Here is a 20,375-nt window from a genome sequence, read left to right as displayed (position 1 = left end):
TACTTTGTTAGGCGCTCGCCGAAATGTCACCTTTTTTCGTTTTTATCCTCGCGTAGCTTGTTTAGAGCTCATGCCACTCATGCTGGTATGTACAAAAATACCATCATTCTACACTATATCTATATTCAATAAACAAAACCAAGAGATGCGCAATATATCCAAATACTAGATAAATGTACGTCACATTAGACTTCGCCCAAGGAGAGCAGTTAGAATGTACAACTACGCATGGCCAAAAAACACATCTGGTGTGCATTTGATTCGACGTGGGCATACCAATTGCAAAGTTCCCTGTGCCTGAATAAGCTAACTAATCCTGATCGATCACGTACTATCAAGAATCTGAAATATGCATGTTATAGTAATGAGCCAATTGTTTAGTTGTTCCATCTTCATGAACGCCATCTATCAGTTCAAACTTCCTAAAATTTGCTTTCAAGGTTTCGTTATGTTGGGCTGCAAGCTTTTCTTCCTCTTTCAGTTGTTCCTACATTATTATGATAAAACACATCATAATCTGCAAATATATTCATACAAGCTGATACTGAAGGCACTCATTCAACCAGTGAACAAAGGAAGACTTTTACCGTCAGCAAGAATGATGCTTCTGCAGCATGAGTCTTTACAAGTTTCTTGATTTTCTGAGCAACCTCAAAATTAGGATCTTTAGAATTTATCCAACGACATTGTATCCTCCTTTCTGGGTTTTTGGGACGATCATCAAACATCTCCAATTTAGCAGGCCGTGCTCTAACTGGCCTTGGCATTCCCGATATCATGAAAGGGTAGATTTCCATCTCTGCTATAATTTCTTCAGCCTGCTTTGGATTTTCCATTTCCACTAAAGCAGCTCGTGGAACATTTTTGGGTTCAAGATAGTTTGGAATGAAATGAACACTCAACACATTACCAAACTGATTAAAAGCAGCTTTCACGACGGAGTCGCTCACCGCTGGCGACATGTTATCAATGTATATAGTCCTTTTCACCTTCTCCAAGAAGGAAGCATAACTTTCTTTGGCATCCATGAGCAAACAATCCAATGCCCCTAAAAATTTATCGGTCTCGATCAGAAGTACTTGACAGAAAAAAATTCATGATATGACAGAAGTATATAAAAGTTATTTCCCAGCACTCTCAAAGTGGCACTATAATACCCAAAATACGAACCAAGTATTTTTTCTAAAACAATTATTCACGGAGATGCTTTGTATTAAAATATATTTATTCTATTCTTGATTCTACAGCTGTAAACGAATTGAGCCAAAAATAAGGATCCAATTAAACATATTAACAAACTTACAAGTTACAAGACTTTTCCACTGAAAAATACTAAATAACAAATGATAAAGAAAAATTCATCGCGTTCGATGTAATCACCATAAAATTGTTAAAAACGTTAATTCACAGTAAATATGGATCATAAACAATGTTTAGAGCGGAGATTTGAAAAAACAGATTTTCAATCAGCAAAATATCCGAACAGCGTGGTCGAGTTGATTATCCTAATTCCTACACTTAAATTCTTTGATTTCAACTTCAAGCTACAATAACCAACAGATTGTCGCGGAAGGAAATGGTCAGAACACAGAACATGGAGCGTGAAAGAGACAAAGTCGGTGGGAAACGCGGCGGCAGACATTAAGATTTGATTTCTCAGAATTAAGAACTCAAAATTGACCGATGAAGAAGTGAAGACAATGAGAGATGTGGCGGAGTGTAAGATTTGGGAAATCATTAGGGTTTGTGAGGATAGTGAGAGGAAATATATAGAAGTATTAAATAAAAGATCGCAAACTATTGAAAAATTTATTTGAGCTCGAGTTCGGCTCGAAAAAAAATTGAACGTTTTTGATTTTGGATAATTTCGAACATCAAATATTTTTTGAACCGGTTTGAAGCTCGCGAGCCAGCTTGATTCATTTACCCATCTATCCTTGACAATATTAAAATTATGAATTTTTGACAACATTAAAAATTATGAATGACATAAGCCTGACTTAATTTCCTTGGACACCTCTTTGTCGCGTTTGGCGCAAGACTTGCACCAAGCAAAAAGTGCGTGAGCCACACTTGTCACCTGGGTGGTGATCTAGACACGTGCAGGGCACCTTGTTTCCCCATGCGCTCAGGTGCAGCCAGTCAGTCACTTTTACCAACTATGGTATAGAAATACCATACGTAATCTGAGTGGAGTTGCAGTATTTCAACCTTAGACATAATCTAAGTGGATACAACAAGTGACTGTAAAGGATTCGTGAGAATCTAATCTTCTAGTAAATTCCTTTCGAAATGGAGTAAAAAAGGCTAAGAGGACATAGGATGATTATTTTACCTTCGAACCTCTACAAAAAAAAAATTGTCCTATAATTTTCTGCACTTTTTACTATTATTATGTTAATTGCCCTTGGTTGCTCATTTGCTCTCTCAACCAGATTTTGTTCAAGTCTTCCATGACTTCATTTATTGCTTAAACAGGAGTTCACCTAGACGTATAGAAAGTCTAAACCAACTTCGCAGCATACATCAAAAATTAATTAAAAATTATTTTTTATATTCATTCACCCCTCCCGGGCGGACCATTTTCTTTCTTCATTTCTCACGGCCAAATGATCGAACCAAGAAATCTAATCAACAAAGCACCAGAAATACCGCCAAAAACGAAAAACTCCAACCAAACATTGTTAAATTCGCATAAAAATTTCTCTCATTGTAATGTGTAATACTTTCACCTAAAATAGGTACAAACATACGTACGTTATCTGCAACATTCAACCTCAAATTTGAAAGCCCACATGTAAAAAAGACAATGATGCTATGAATAAACCAAATGAAATCATTACATGTAAAAATGAATGTAAACGACACAAGTACCTCGACAGAGAAGGTTGATTCGACCCCCAAATTCGTTTGAAGTACTGTAATCTAGGGTTTCTAAGAGAAACAAGTTGGGGACAAAATGACGGTTAGCTGCTTCTCCGGTTAAATAATTGATTGTTGTATTTAATCAGATTGGGCCTTTAATGGGCCGAATTATTATTTTGGATGGATAAAGCAGAAAATGGGCCAATGGCTATAACATTTCTTGCAAGGCAGAAGTGATATGACAACATTACCCTTCTCCCCCCTTCCAATATGTTGGAAGTGCCGGGGACAAATGCCCTAAACTCCAGAAATTTCACATAAAAGTTTAGCGGTTTATTTCATACCAGGTGGGCATTGCCCCCATGATACGATGGATGACCAAGATTTTCCCATACATATGTAGGACCCATTTTTTTTTGAAATTGTTTGTGTGGCAAGATCTTACCCGTTGAAATGAAGAGAGGGTAGTGCCCACATAGGTAGGATCTCATTAACCAAGTTTAGCAAACTTCTATCCTAAAGAAACTTGAATGTAGACATGTTATCGGATCAGATTACGTTGTTCCGAATTGTCGGGTGATGAAACCAAACATATCATATTTCGTATCGGATTGAAAATGTAACACAATGCAAAAATAAAATCGAATTAAGCTGAATTTTAATTGAATTGAACTGAATTACAACGTTGAATCGATTAAATATCAAAGTAATATTTTTATGTTAGTTTATATTTTTGTTTTTAATATAAAATATATAATAACTCATCTAGTGGTTAACAACACAATTTTCATAACATAGAGTTTTCATTTGAACTCTATTAAAATTGTTTAAATGAATACTAAAAATTAAAATTAATTCATATTTATCCTTTTGAAAATATTTAGTTGATATATATATTAATTAACTATAAATTTTATAAATATATTTTATTTTAAAATAGCAATTTTTTGAGTAGTCATGTATCTTTTACAAGATATTACGATTGATTTTAAAAGTTAATTAGTTAAATATAATAAAAAAATTAATAAATAGAATAAAAAATTAAAAACATAAGAATGAGATATCACTTCTTTCGGAAAATTGTAAAATATATAAATTAAGATGAAAAATAAAACTAACAACTAGTTTAGCGAATAATACTTTTAATATTTTTCTTGATATTTTTTTAAAGTTAAAAACATTTACAAATTAATTATTTAAATAACTTGTTTAGGAATTAAAAGTATTTATATGATTTATTAACCATAAAAGCAAGCAAATCAAGGGTATCATTGTGCATTATAGTACAAAAATAAAAAATGTAGCCTATTTAACAAAAAAAAAAAATTAACTTGAACAACTTTAATATTCTTCCCGTCTCATCTATATAAGTTGCTCTCTGTATTATGTTTTTGTCCGTTTCAAATATGATTAAGTCTCTTGTGAGATGGTATCACGAATATTTATTTGTGAGACGAGTCAACTCTACTTATATTCATAATAAAAATTAATACTATTAGCATAAAAAATACTATTTTTCATGGATGACCCAAATAAAATATTTGTCTCACAAAATACGACCCGTGAGACCGTCTTACACAAGTTTTTGCCTTCAAATATATATTTTACTTTTCATATTTAAACATATTTACTTATATAATCTTTCACAAAAATTTTTGTGATACTCTCACATGTCAATTTTGTGATATTAAAATTTTATTTGGATAACTCATAAAAATTATTTCTTTTTATGATAAGTATGAACAAAATTAATCCGTCTTATAATAAAAGTCCGTTATCACAAATGAAGATCCACGTGACATCTCATAAGATACTTCCTCCACAATCCGACCAAACTTATGGTCAATCCGACCAATCCGTTTTAAGGAGGAAGTTTTCAAGAGAAAATTTATGGTCAAGTATGAACTTTTTGTCTTTTTTGTTGACTATAGGAGTGAACGTTTCGGTGATTATGAAGGTGGATACTTTTTTTGTTACTAGCACAAAAGCACGTGCGCGTGCACCTATATTTTAAATAACTAAAAATTAAAATTAATAATAAAAATATTTTTACTCTTTGCATAACGTGATCCAATCCAGCAAACAATATTTTGCTCAAGAAAAAATAGATCAAAACAAATTATAAGAATTTGGAATAATGATTTATCAAATTAAGTACTAAATTGAACTAACATAACAATACAAATGCAATAATATGAAAATTTTTTGAATTGATTAAGCAATATAAGAGTTTAAATAGAATTATATGAATGTCTTTTAATTAATTAAGCAATATAAGAGTGGAAGAAAATATTTTAGTATATGATGTTAATTGATACAATGAGTAGATAAATAACATCATATACTAAAATATTTTCTTCAATTAATTGATAAATATGCTCATAAAATTTAAAAATTACATCTTAAAAATCTAAAATAGTACTTACTTATAATTTTGAAATGATTATGAACATGTAACAACTATTTTCATTTTAAGTTATATTCTAAATTATAACTACGTAAATATCGTAAATTCGAAATATTTCGAAAACCTACATTTTGTTAGTCAATGAGTGAGATAACAAAATAATAAAACATTACATTAGCTAAAGAAAACCTATGGACACAAATTGTATTTTGAGGAAAATAATTAATATATTTAAACACAAAAATTGAAAATAAAGTAAATAAATACTCAATTAACCCCTTCTAGGGATGACAATGGAGCGAAGCGGGTTCGGAGATGGGAATAATAAGCTCATATCCGCCGCGAACTACTTCGGAGATATTAAAAAATACCCGAACCCGAATCAAACCCAAAAAATCGAGGATCTCATCCCCGTTTCGAGTTTTTCCCGCGGAGCCTCAAACATGTGGGAAAAGTTGTCATCCCTAACCCCTTCTATGCATAAGATATATTTACTTAAAATAGTGAACTACGAAAACTTCATTTTCAAAATTTTATTAAATAAAGATTCATTTCCTTAAATTAATATTAGAAATACCACTATTCTATCTCAGAAAAGGGTAAAAAAATATCATCATTCTAAATTAATCTTCGGTGTTATGTATCATCATAATCATTATTCCGTCAATTTTTTTTAGAATTACGTTTGCTAATATTCAAAGCTATTAACAGAAAATTCGAATTCATTTTCAATGTATATTTATATTTTAAGATTTTTCATATTATCGTTTGAAAAATAAAATCATGTACACTAATGATGAATTCTATATATATTGGACATTAAAAATTTACCAAATTTGAATTAGAATAAAATATAATTACTTAAGTATAATAATATTTTCCAATTCAATTGATTATTATTAGAATGTTATCAATAAATTATATTCATACCGTGTTTAACTTCTTCAACTTTTTTTTTGTTAATTAAATATTTGAGATGTGTCAGATGAATGATGATAATGTCATATTTATAATGTTCTAATTTTTTTTCATATTTTAAAATTTGTTATATCATATTAATTTAAATGATATAATTGTCATAACTTAATTGTTTTACAATCGTAAATAGATAAAATTATATTTTCCTCTATACAAATTCAAAGGCATCACAAAGATAGAAATTTAGAATTTTAACATAAAATAAGAAAATTAAGTTTAGACTATTTTCCCCCTCTCACTTAAATTCTAATTTGTATATATTATTTGCACAACTGTGATTCTCATTAAACCAACATTGTAATGCCCGGAAATTTAATCCTAGTAATCTGTAATTATTGATTTATAATTTGATATGATTATGAAAGGATTAACCGACACACGATATGAAATAGCGTGTGGAAATGTATGTGCGAGGACAGTACCATCGGCGCACATGCGCGAATTGGACAGAAGGTCTCGCGCATATGCGACAGGAAGGCGCGCATATGCGCGAGCTGTGTGAAGGTTCGATCACAACTCCAGAGAGTCTCGCGCATATGCGCGGAAGGTGTCGTGCATGTGCGCGAGCTGCCGAGAATAAATGTGCGAAGACCAGAAGGTCTCGCGCATATGCGCCGATTTAGGTCGCGCATATGCGCGAGACGTGTTGCGCGTAGAGTTCGCCATTTGCTTTACATGCATGAATGTATATATATATATATACACAAAACATACGAAAATCCTTCATTTTTCTGAGAAAAGTCTCTGTGAAGTTGTGAAAAATCCTTACGCCTTTTGTGAAAAATCCGTCCGTCTGATTTTGAATCTGACTGCAGTACCGAGTTCCTAGCAACGTAGGCTACAACTGGACGTAAGTTTTACTACGTTTTGGCATGTTTTGAAATTATGATGTTGTCAGAATTGCATGGAATTCATATATGATGTTCTGGACAGGTTAGAATCATAGAATCGAAGTCAGATTAAGAAACGGACTTATTATAGAATTGTTATGATTTTCTGATTATATTGATCTGAAATCGGACAGGTTTGGATTATGGATGGACTACAAATTTTATCGGATATGGGTTATGATTTGTAATTGATGTCTGTTGATATGGTATTGACGGGGATACTGAGATTGTGCCGTTATGTTGTTATTTGAATTAAATCTGGATTAATCAGATTCAGTGTTGAATTGAGAATTGAATATTGATATTGTGATTCTCAATATATCGTTTCAGATCTACAAAGACAGTCTTGAGTTCAGAACTGAGATTGCTTCAGACCGTGACTACAAACGAAAGGTATAAGTCAATGTGGTATCGGGAGATTGACTTAAGTCGGTTTAGACTTGAGTTTCCCTAAATCACATACTTTACTTTATTGCATTGATATTTGCGTTGATTTGATCGATGTACTTGTTTTCTTGATTAATAGATAACATGTATTAGACGAGTAATCTTGTGACAGAAGTGCCTGATAGTGGCGGGATCGCCACGGGCACATTGCACGATGTCACGAGATAATGTATTGGCGATAGTGCCAAAGTCTGTCACCGGATGATTGGCTATCGATGTGGATAGAATTTGGGTTTCTTCTATCACTGTTGATCGATGTCGTATCGGTGTGGATAGAATTGGAAGCTTCTTCTATTACTGGTGATCGATATTATATCGGTGTGGATAGAATTAGAGTTCCTTCTATTACTGGTGATCGATACCATATCGGTGTGGATAGAATCAGACCTTTTTCTATTTCTGGTGATCGATACCTTATCGACGTGGATAGAACTAGAGTCTTTTCTATCACTGTTGGTCGATATAGGAATGCCAACTTCTGGAAACCGGGATCCCTAGACTAGGATTGAGTCTAGTCTAAATTGTGTAGCTACGAGTATGATCGACAGTTTGATATGAGTTATGTTTCAGATTGTGATACATATTGCTGTTACCTGTTACATGCCTTATATTTGTTTATATGATTGCATGTTTCGTTGATTTATACTAGGATTATATTCTCACCGGAATTATCCGGCTGTTGTCTTGTCTGTATGTGTACATGACAACAGGTGGGACAGGTTCAGGGTCACGGAGATAAAGAGAGAGATCGTGATTAGAGTGGCGGCTCCGGACTTGGATTAGAGATATGGTTGGACACTTGATATTAGCTGTTAAACCTTAATTAAATAAATGTATGGGGTACAGAATTGGTACTTTTATATACTGAGATGTATATATATGTTTTTAAGTCACTACGTTCCGCATTATTTTAAAAAAATTTTAGACCCTGTTTATTATAATTGATTAATTAGTCCCAATGATGATTAAGAACATGATTAGCGTCCGGGTCCCCACAAACATAACTTTCAATTTAGTGATGGTAACGTTATACTAAGAATTATTTGTGGGAATATCTCGCTCTTACTCCTTTTTGACTCATTTGTATTATTTTTTAAAACAATTTTATAATAATTTTATTTATATATCATTTGACTCTATTTTATTTATTTATTTATTTTTTGCATATAATAGATGCCGTCATTGATTTTTTTAGAAAAATAAGCCGGAAAAGTATCAATTACGATAACTTATGTGAATAAGCTCAAAATAAATTATATTTTTTTGTTCAAATTAAGTGTTTGTTGATTATTTTTAATTTAATGTTTGATTATCTTTTTGTCAATATAATTATCATTATATGTGTGTGTAAATAACTCTGCAGATGCAAATAAATTGTCATGACATTATTGTCATAATTGAGTACCATTTTATAATATACAAATATAGGGAGACTTAAATAAAATAGAATCTATGAGACTAAATAAAATAATTAATCATTCAATTTATTTTATTTATTATCAAAATTAGTGAGAAAAACTAATGAAAAAATTCATTGATTTTCTACATATTTCTTTCTCATTTTAGCAATTGTACAACAATATTTTTCTAGTACCATATGTTCCAATGTACGTGGATGAACGATTCATTTGTCCACACTTTTATAGGTACTTCTGATTCAAATTTATTAATTTTTGATTAATAATATTTAAATTCATCATTAAATTTTGGTTTATAAAATATTATATTTGTTCATGCATTTAGAAAATAATAGTTTGACAAAGTAAATTTAAAATTTTGATTAAATAAATTTTATTTTCAGTTCAATTTTTTTATTTAATTTTAAAAAATAATGATTATTTTAATTTTGTTGTTTTTTCATTTGTGAATATATTAATTTAGAATTTATTTGAATGACTTTTCAATCAAAGCACTCGGATACTTTATCACTGGTCCTTCGTATATATAATTTTTTGAAGTTTTTTTAAAATTATAATTACATAAAAATTTATTTTTAATAATTCATTGAATGTATTCAAATGAGAGTGAAATAACACAATAAATAACGTAATTAATTTAATTTAGAATTTAAATGAAAGTCCAAGAAAATTATTAAAATGGAAAAAATAATTGATATTAATATTAAGTAAATTTAATGGTATGTTTTTTAAAAATTAGCTCAAACATTTAAGAATATGGAGATAACACGAAATAAATTTTAAAAAATGAAATATGACTTAGTTAAATATTATAATGAAAGAAAGACAAGGGAAAAAAGTCAAAAGCACAAAATCATAACCATAAAATATGATTAATTAGTATTAATTAATAGACTAAATGTGAAATTACTAAATATGTTACTTAATAATTTAAATAAATGAACATGTGAAGGATAATTATATCCGTTCACAATTGAAAAACTTTTCTATCATCCACACTTTTATAGATACTAGCATGATGCAAGTGCGTTGCACGTAATATCAATTATATTATAAAAAATTGATTTTCTAATCAACATATGTAAAGAAATGCACATTCAAATAAAATTATATGATAAATATCAAATAAACTCATATAATAGTTATTAAATATAGAATTTAAAATATATTCGTTGTATATGTTTTTTTCATATTTTTTTTGAAATTGTATCATCTTTTAAAATCAAAATTAAATTCTTTACTTTCAATTATTTGTTAAAAACCTATAAAATATGTTAGTTATTCTACTATTTCATGTATAATTATAAATTTTTCATATATCTTTTTGTAATATCATAATTAATTAGAAATTGCACTAAAAATATAATTACAAAATTGCAATAAAATCATTAGAAAAAAATGTAGAGAGAAAATTAAAAGGATAAAACATTTCAATGTAGTATAAAGATGAGTTATTTGATAAAATTAATATATGAGTTACATTCTTTCTTAAAGTGTGTATAGAAGGTTAATTTTGTCATTGCACAATTAGAAAATAATGACCTTTATCCACACTTTTATATGTGTATAAAGATTAATTTTGTCATTGCACAATTAGAAAACAATGACCTTTATCCACGCTTTTATATATATATATATATATTGTAGTTTGGATATCGGTAAAATCCATTATAATGTTTATTTATTTTTGCATGTCTTCTATAAGATGGTCCCACAGATTTTTTTTTTTATCAAACGGGATGACTCATTCCATTTTTGTGATTATTTATATTGTTTTTCTTATATGATTGATATTTTGATTAAAAAAATATAAAATATTTGAAATAGTCAGTTATGTCAAAATCACAACGAATTGAAAGCGAGTCATAATGATAGGTTGATGATGATATATTTACTGTGTGTTGATGTATTTAAATGGATAAATACTCATAAATACGATGTTATTCAAATAATTTTAAATATTATTTAAATTTTTTGATCGTATTTTCAAATGTTATTCAACATCGTGGATAAAACTTCTTTTGTTTAGGCTATAAATCACAATCCAAATCTTTATTCAAAATGTTCTTTTGTCCTGGATTCCAATCTTCTGATCTAGATTTTGATATCAGATTTATCAGTAAGGATCAAATCTTTGTTGAACCTAAATTCTAATATTCAGAATCTACCCGTGGTGATTTTTTTTAATCTTATTAGCTATATATTAACTCTATCTTGCAAAAGCGAAGGTAATATTTGATATTGGATACAAGGAACGAGAGAATGGCTGCAGAGTTTTCTTTACGTCGTTCGACATCTGCTCTCATGAACATGCAAAGATCCACCAAGCTTTCCCTTCCGGAACAGAGGCAGAGTTTGCCAATCTACGAGTTGAAAAATGAATTGGTTCAGGCTGTCATGAACAATCAGGTTTTGGTCCTGATTGGCGAGACAGGATGTGGGAAGTCCACGCAGGTGCCGCAGTATCTGGCCGAGGCTGGGTATACTACCAAGGGGAGAATATGTTGTACTCAACCTCGTAGGGTGGCTGCAATCTCGGTAGCCAAGCGAGTCGCCGAGGAGTTTGGCTGTCGTTTAGGGGAAGAAGTAGGATATTCGTTTTGAAGATTGCACGGGTCCGGACACGTTAATCAAATATATGACTGATGGTATGCTTTTGAGGGAGATTCTGATCGATGCAGATTTGTCTCAATACTCGGTGGTGATGCTGGATGAAGCCCACGAGAGGACGGTTCACACCGATGTCCTTTTTGGATTATTGAAGCTACTTCTGAGACGGAGAACCGACCTTCGCCTGATCGTCACCTCGGCAACTTTGGATTCCGAGAAGTTCTCGGAATATTTCTTCGATTGTAATATCTTCACCATCCCTGGAAGAACTTTTCCGGTGGAAATACTATACGCCAAGCAACCAGAAAGTGACTACCTGTACGCATCCTTGATCACAGTGATGCAGATTCACTTGACTGAGCCTGAAGGCGATATACTTCTGTTTTTGACTGGCCAAGAGGAGATTGATTATGCCTGTCAGTGTCTCTATGAAAGGATGAAGAGTTTAGGAAACGATGTTCCGGACCTGATTATTTTACCAGTATATGGTGTCCTACCTAGTGAACTGCAGTCGAGGATCTTTGAACCTACTCCTCCAGGGAAGAGAAAGGTGGTCGTTGCCACTAATATAGCTGAAGCATCTTTGACTGTTGATGGCATAGTTTATGTCGTTGATCCTGGTTTTGCAAAGCAAAACTTCTACAACCCTCAACAGGGGCTTGATTCGCTGGTGATAACTCCGATATCACAAGCATCTGCGAAGCAAAGAGCAGGAAGAGCGGGACGGACTGGACCGGGAAAGTGTTATCGTCTCTACACACAGAGTGCATTCCACAGTGAGATGTCCCCCGTTTCGATTCCGGAGATCCAGAGGATTAACCTTGGGATGACTACTCTTACAATGAAGGCCATGGGAATTAATGACCTGCTATCCTTTGATTTCATGGACCCGCCATCACCTCATGCCCTCATTTTTGCCATGAAACAGTTATATAGATTGGGTGCTCTGGATGAAGAGGGGCTGCTTACAAAGTTGGGAAGGAAAATGGCTGAATTTCCTCTGGAACCTCCTCTTTCCAAGATGCTTCTTGCCAGCGTCGATCTTGGTTGCAGCGATGAAGTTCTGACCATTATTTCGATGATTCAGACGGGGAACATCTTCTACCGTCCTATGGAAAAACAAGCCCAAGCAGACCAGAAAAGGGCCAAGTTCTTCCAGCCTGAAGGAGATCATCTGACGTTACTCACGGTGTATGAGGCCTGGAAAGGAAAGAATTTTTCCGGTCCTTGGTGCTTCGAAAATTTTGTTCAGTCTCGATCACTGAGGAGAGCACAGGACGTGAAAAAACAGCTTCTGTCCATCATGGATAAGCACAAATTGGATGTGGTCAGTGCTGGCAAGAACTTCACAAAAATCCGAAAAGCCATAGCCGCAGGTTTCTTCTTCCATGCTGCTAGGAAAGATCCACAGGGAGGTTACCGGACATTGGTTGAGAACCAGCCGGTTCACCTTCATCCGGGCAGCGCTCTGTTTCAAAGACAGCCCGACTGGGTCATATATCATGAGCAGGTGATGACGACAAAAGTGTACATCCACGATGTTACTGCAATAAGCCCCGAGTGGCTGGTGGAACTTGCACCGAAATTGTTCAAGGTGCCGAATCCCACAAAAATGAGCAAGCGCAAGAGAGAAGAGCGAATCGAACCACTCTACGACAGGCACCATGAACCTAACTCTTGGCGTTTAAGCAAAAGGCGTGCTTAGTTGTTATTGTTGCTGCCCAGTTAACTGTGTTGCTCCATTTGTTTTATATTCAAGTTTGTACTCTTTTTTTCTTCTATTCATTTGTATTAATACGAAATTGAATTACATTAGCAAATATTAATTCATTTAAATTTCACATCCTTATTCTCCTATCGACTTTTCTTTTCTACTTTATGGAATATATATATCTATATATATACTTATAAAAGTGTGTATAATTGAGATTGTTTTCCGATGCTATTCCACAAAATATATAATTAATAGTCTAACAAATGCTAATGAATTATCACTACAATATACATTAATTGTAATAATTTATATCACTTTTTTTTTCCTGGAAAGATTGTAGCTTTGTATGCACTTTGCCTGTTTGTAGCTGGATGTGGTGAAATTTTGTTGGTGGAAGTTGTATGCCTTTTTGTTTGGCAAAAATTGCATATTCTTGAATGGTAGGATATTTAACATTTAGATGCCTGGAATTGGATATCTCTAATATATATCATTCAACTTCAACATTTAAAGGATTTTCAAAATCTCAGCATTAACCAGATGCCTGGAATTGGATCTCTATCTGATAAACCATTCAACTTCATCATTTGAAGGATTTTGGTCCTACTTTCCAGTTTCCAGTGTTACAATGGTTAAGATATTTAAAGCCATGTTATTCTCCTTAACAAGCAATGTCAAAACTGGATAAAGTCCTGAACTGGTGGAGCATTTTTTACTTAATATCATTAATATAGAAAACTTCCCTGCTTGCATTATCTTAATCTACTGGTGTGCAATAAGAATCAGCTTCTATTTTAAGTTAATTTCTGTCAATTGTCATGTTTAGCCTTGAAATAGTAGTTATAAGGTTGACGGAGCAGGAAACAATGAACGTTTTTAACTACTCTTTTATTAGAATATGTAGATTTGATTGACATCATTTTCCTTTGCTAAAGCGAAACTTGTGGCAGAGTCTTGCTGAGGATGAATACGAGAACAACTTTGTTTCAGCAGTAGTTCTCCCAGGTGAGATTGGTGTGAAGTTCAATGATGTTGGTGCCCTTGAAGATGTAAAGAAGGCATTGAATGAACTCGTGATTCTCCCAATGCAGAGGCTCGAGCTTTTCTCTCACGGAAATTTACTGCGGGTAAGTTATTTATATATCTGGTATGCTTCTTTTTTTTTTAATCTGTTTTGCGTTTTAGCTTATTAACATGTTGCATCTTTTTGTCAGCCTTGCAAAGGGATATTACTTTTTAGGCCTCCTGGAACTGGGAAAAATCTTATTGCAAAGGCACTGGCAACAGAAACTGGGGCTAATTTCGTGAGTATTACTGGTTCAACACTTACATCTAACGTGAAGAAGATAATAGCTTTGGATATTTGTAACATTATGCAGATTACATTCTGACTTATGACAGGGCCTGCTTCACCAAGATTAGCTGCTCATATATCACAAAGCCTAAAACTAGGCCGGTGTCATCAGTAGTTGAATGATAATTCCTGAACTCTTCTTAACAAAGTACTAGTTCAGTTGGCTAGATTTATGCAAATAAATGGAAGGAAGCATGAATGCATGATATAAGAGGGAAATAAATTATCCTCTTTTGTGTATTTCCGTGAGAATTTAATTCGAGTACGCTTCCTGTTACTGAACACAAGATTCAAACTTTTTTAGGCCATACATGAAAGTTCTACATGTGAACAATCATGTTTGTTTGAGAATTTTTTCACCTAACATCTAGTCCTAACCTTTTTGGTGAATCCTTATTAATTCTGTGCTATTAAAACTTAAAATTAAAGATTAAGACCATTGTGCAAGACTGCAAGGAGGCATGGAAATTCTGCATTATTCATGTTGGTGGCTTTGATAGTAGATAGGGGTTTGTACTGTTCTTGATTGTGTGTATGATCCTGGCTGCTCATATTGGCTTATTTACTAGGACTGCCGCCGAGGAGCCTGTTATGTATCATGTCAGAAGATCATTGCGCCAAAGTAATATGTCTTCGTGGAATATATTGGCATGGGTATGAGGGGTTCTTTGGCCAAATGACAATGAAACTGGAGCAGAATTTCCAAGGAAGCATGGCATAGGCTTTCTTTACATTTGAACCACTCTAATAGGAAGAAAGGATGAATAAAGCTACATGTCTAATTTGAATATCTTGAATTTCATTTGTTTTATTGATTTACTGCCTAGAACTCATTTAATATCCAAAATTCATGTTTCATATGCTATCTGCTTTTAAGATTGGTGAGGCCATGAGGGAAAAGGCAACATTCCAATTTTACATTGTTTTGTTGTTTGTCTTTTTGCTATGATCGATTCAAGTTTTCTTTCCAATGATTTTAAGATGTATATTTAGGAAAAAGGAACTTGCTAATTGTGAGCTATTTTTGCATGTTTCTCACGAAGTGGTTTGGGGATGCTGAAAAATGAAGTCACTCTTCTCCTTTTCTAGCAAGCTTGCTCCTGTAATTATTTTATTGATGAGGTTAGGCCTTGTCCATTATTCTCGACGGCTGATGGGGACTATCTGGGAATACACAATAGCTCAATTTTTTTTAATCCATGGTGTGGTTGAGAATTTATGCAGAGACAGTGCGACTGGCATTGGTGATAGCTGATTTGGGTGAGATAATTTTGGGAAATTAGCTGAAGTGTGCCATATCATAGAAAAGGCTGATTAGGTGAATTTTTCGCGTTAGAAAATTCGAGCATGACGAGGTGAAGATTTAGTTCCTAAAGATATTCCACCTTCTATGATGAGGTTGACTAATACCTGAGAATAAGTTTTGTCGTTGATTTTTTTTGTCAGATATGTTGCATGATGTTTTTAATCCCTCTCTGTTAAGTTGAATAGTTCTTCTATGTGTGTGGCTCCTTAGAAATGCCAAATTTGATGAAATATGGCAAAGGTTAGTTTATTTACTTTGATGTTCAGTATTGCGAGACCGACACGTTGAAGCACTTGATAGAAGCTTAATGAATTTTTACTAGGGCCAAGCCATGCGGTTCAAAAGAATATCGGCTCACCATAAAGCTACATCCAATCGTTTCTAAAGCATGGAAAACTTTGCAAGCCGTCATCAGTTCTCTTTTCCCTTCAATTTGTATTAATATTGATGTTAACCTTGCTTTAGTTTATGTTTTCTTAGCATGCCTTTTGACCTCAATTATTAGCTATCGATTATATAAAAATACAGTATGTCTGTGCATCCAAGGTTGACAGTTTGCTCGGTGCTAGAGGTGGTGCTTTTGAGCACGAGGCTTCTAGAAGAATGTGAAATGAGTTTATGGCGACTTTGTCAGAATTTTTCTCAAAAATATCATGTTTCTAATATGAACATGATAAACAATATGCGGCAGCGGATCGAGTGTTACCTTCGGCTATTGAAAATTCTTAATTCCTCTGCTTTTCTTCCGATTGATGCCTTCTAAGCACTCCAATTCTCTCCTTAGATGGTGTATTTTTTCCTTAATGTGTGCTTAGGGACCTCAATCACCACTATATATAGGCCTATCATATCATCAATGAGTGACTACGGGAGCCTTATTGTCAAAAGAAGAGGCGCATGCGCCGGCGTATGCATCTTTTGTCAAAAGTTGTAGGCAATGGCCGTCGTCATTTTCTACATGTTTATTCTTCTTTTGATATGAGCCATTTTTCTTACATTCTCCCACTTGACTCATATATCTCATTTACCTTAGGAGAAAACAAAACACATGAATCATGACGATATGTTCTCTAAAAACGAGTATTATCTTCCATGTATTACAATGCATTATGTATCTCAAATCTGTATAACTTAATGAATAAACCTTATGTTTATTCGAGGTGCAACTTTATTGATATTTCTCGAATCAATAAATGTGTGCACAACAAATATGAGAAATAGGCCATCTGACCTTGATGATGCTGTCATTCGCCGATTACCAAGAAGGTAACTATTATGGAGTCACTTGCTCCCACATGTTCTTTAAAAATATTTCACAGCAACTCTGTTGTACAGAGTTTCTAAAGAAATAACTTTTTATCGGTTCTATGGAATATAAGTGGATCTACCAGATGCTAGAAATTGATTGAAAATACTCAAGATAATTCTAGCTCAAGAAAATTTGGAATTCGGGTTTCCTTTTGAACAACTTGCAAATGCTACAGAAGGTTATTCAGGGAGCGATCTAAAGGTATTGTGCTAACTTTTATAATGGTCAGAATAGCTGAATTTTTATGTGAACTTCTTTCTTTGCAGAATCTTTGTATAGCTATTGCGTGTCGTCCTGTTCAAGAATCACTTGAAGAAGAAAACATGGTGAATAACTAAATACCAAAACAGTCCGTTTTATCTAGTAGTGAGATCTGTATTCCCATAAAGATTGGCCGACCTTCGTTGTTGATGTTGCTTATATGCATTTGTTCATGTGGATTAAGATCTTGTCCTTAGGCAGGGTTTTGGGTGGAGATGAAATATAGCCCGACAAATTTTAGGAAGCTAGATTCAATCATTGGAAGAAAGATAATACCCGTTAAACAAGTTAAACCAAAAAAATCACGAAACAGAAGTAGCAATCAGAGTCTTAAAGAACTAAAGGAGGACCCCAAGCTCATCAAGCCAAGCCATTTTCAAGATTAGTTTTTGAGAAACATGGCCTATTTGATAACAAATTTTCCATTTTCCAGATGTTGTCTAGCTCCCTCATGTAGATGTCTGGGATCCACCCACCCATGCACACGGTGCATAATGAGCCTGAGGAAGAAAGAGTCTATTTTTTAAAAGAACCCTCCTGTGAAAACATGTGGCCGGGATCCATTTCATCTATGCAATTTCAGCCTTGTTTTTCTTCAACTTTCATGTGGTTACTTGAACTCCTTACAGGGGAACAGGTTTGAAGAAATTTCTCCATTAAGACCCCTAAATTTGGATGATTTCATTCTTTCTAAACCGATGGTAAAATATCTGGAACCGTGTTCTTAAATTTGGCGCTTAACACCGCCTATAGCAACCTCGTCCCAAAGGTCGCCTAGATGTTTAAGAATCTATATATGCACACCATTTCCCGTCTCATGCCTTGTACTGAGTTTCAAGGCTGTGCCGTTGGTTGATTGACTAAGCTAGCTGATCTTGTAATATATCTGCATATCCTTTTTCAAGTCGATAAAATTTGAACTTCCCCGCAAGAAATTTAGTCACCGATGTCATTTTATCCGTGTATGATGCATTAAACATTAATGAGCTGAGAAAATGGAATGATCGGCATGGTGAAGGAGGTTGCCGGAGAAGATCCCCCGTCTGTTGGCCGAGTTATCATGGTAAAATCCTTGTAGGCTTGATTCACATAAGGGAACAAACTAATTGCTTGTGGTGTTGTACTGTTTTTTGGGACATATTTCAATGAAATCGTGTATTTATTATTTTGGTACATACATATTTCAATGAAATCGTGTGTATATATATATACTAGGAATGTACACGTGCTATGCAAGTAGGTGACTAATAATGAAAAATATAATCACGAGAATTATATAATATTTAAAGTCGTTCGAATAATATCATGTTTATAAGTATTTATCAATCTAAATATATCAAAACACAATACATAAAAATACATCATGACAATAAATCATATATATTTACTTATTTATATGACATTTTTTAATCCGCGATATAATACAGCTCTCTTAAATGATAAATCAGCAAAAATATTTTTCATTCAAATATCATTCAAAACGGAAAAAATAATAAAAATAAAATTAACAGAATAGTGAATTTTACCAAAATCAAAACTAAAATTTACTTAAATAGAGTACACATAGACAATGGATAATGAATCACAAAAATTGACTAAGAAATGTAAATAAATAATTTTTTTACATAAAATTTAGAAAATAAAGAAGAATGTGAATTAATGTCCAAATCTATCTAAGATGGACAATGAATCACAAAAAAACCCTTAAAAAACATATTAATTTAATTTGTTAACTTAAATGAACAAGGAAATGTAAAAAAAAATTTTTTTTTGACATAAAATTTAAGAAATAAAGAGGAATGTGTATTAATGTCCAAATTCATTTAAGATGGACAATGAATTACAAAAAAAAACCCTTAAGATAACCTAATAATTTAATTAGCCAACTTAAATGAACAAGGACATATAAGAAAATTCACAATTGAAAGTGGTATATATATAACATACATATAAATATACCACTTTCAATATATAAATATATATATATATATATATATATATATAGTTTTGATATGCTGCACACCTATCGTGCACACCTATGTGAACACCGATGAGGTGTTACTCACCCATTGGATGCACAATTTTTCTATATTTCATCACATCCAATAGGTGATTGACACCTCATCGGTGCTCACATAAGTGTGCACGGTAGGTGTGCAGCATATATATATATATATATATTTTAAAAGGTATGTCTTTTGTCTATTATTGGATAATTCAATGACAATCAAGAGATTTTTAAAAAAAAAATTGTATGAAAAGAGCATAATATGATTTTAAGAAAATATTTATAAATATGAACATTTTTCTTATGGAAATTAACGTTTAGACTTGAGAAGTGTAAAATATAAAAATTGATTAAGTTTATTAATTTTTTTTCAAAATTGGTCATATACAAAAACTCTTATCAAACTGTCTCACTTGTTAATTTTGTGACACAAATACTATTTGAATCATTCATAAAAAATATTATTTTTTTATGTTAAAAGTATTATTTTTATCGTAAAAAGAGACATAATTGACTCGTCTCACGAATAAAGATGTATAAGATCATCTCACCATATAAGTACCTGGTAACATCAATATCTTCAGGCTATGAAATAAATGTTTTGTTAACACACATCATTTTATGCATACATCGATACATGACATGCACGTTGAGCTATGATCCTTGGATACCTTGATATGATTGGATTGGATTCCGGGGTTTGTGAACACAAACGCTATGCCGGTATTATATGACCCGTAAAGCATAGACAATTGTGGCCCCATATGATTGGATATGAGATTTGGGATTTGATGGCGCTTTGCCGACG

At 32.8% G+C, this 20,375-nt stretch overlaps 1 protein-coding gene, 1 long non-coding RNA gene and 2 pseudogenes across 2 annotated transcripts; 3 read left to right on the top strand and 1 right to left on the bottom strand.

Annotated features, from left to right (window-relative positions):
* Window positions 1-229: 229 nt before the first annotated feature.
* On the bottom strand, window positions 230-2,987 carry LOC142521437 (ASI1-immunoprecipitated protein 1-like). Its single transcript, XM_075624642.1, has 3 exons — window positions 2,875-2,987; window positions 588-1,048; window positions 230-487 (listed from the first exon to the last, which is right to left on the bottom strand). The coding sequence occupies exons 2-3, from the start codon at window positions 1,026-1,028 to the stop codon at window positions 335-337; spliced, it is 594 nt and encodes a 197-aa protein (XP_075480757.1). The 5' UTR covers window positions 1,029-1,048; window positions 2,875-2,987; the 3' UTR covers window positions 230-334.
* On the top strand, window positions 1,577-16,611 carry LOC142520388 (uncharacterized; annotated as a pseudogene).
* Window positions 11,214-13,447, top strand: LOC142520860 (putative pre-mRNA-splicing factor ATP-dependent RNA helicase DEAH5; annotated as a pseudogene).
* Window positions 16,612-17,204: 593 nt separating the features above from the next.
* On the top strand, window positions 17,205-18,709 carry LOC142520048 (uncharacterized). The gene is made up of 3 exons (XR_012813886.1): window positions 17,205-17,255; window positions 17,369-17,499; window positions 18,189-18,709. It is a non-coding gene; the product is annotated as an uncharacterized LOC142520048 (long non-coding RNA).
* Window positions 18,710-20,375: the final 1,666 nt, after the last annotated feature.

Source organism: Primulina tabacum, chromosome 12 (genome assembly GCF_025594145.1).
Source record: "Primulina tabacum isolate GXHZ01 chromosome 12, ASM2559414v2, whole genome shotgun sequence".
Taxonomy (NCBI): domain Eukaryota; kingdom Viridiplantae; phylum Streptophyta; class Magnoliopsida; order Lamiales; family Gesneriaceae; genus Primulina; species Primulina tabacum.
This window is presented reverse-complemented; position numbering and strand designations above follow the sequence as displayed.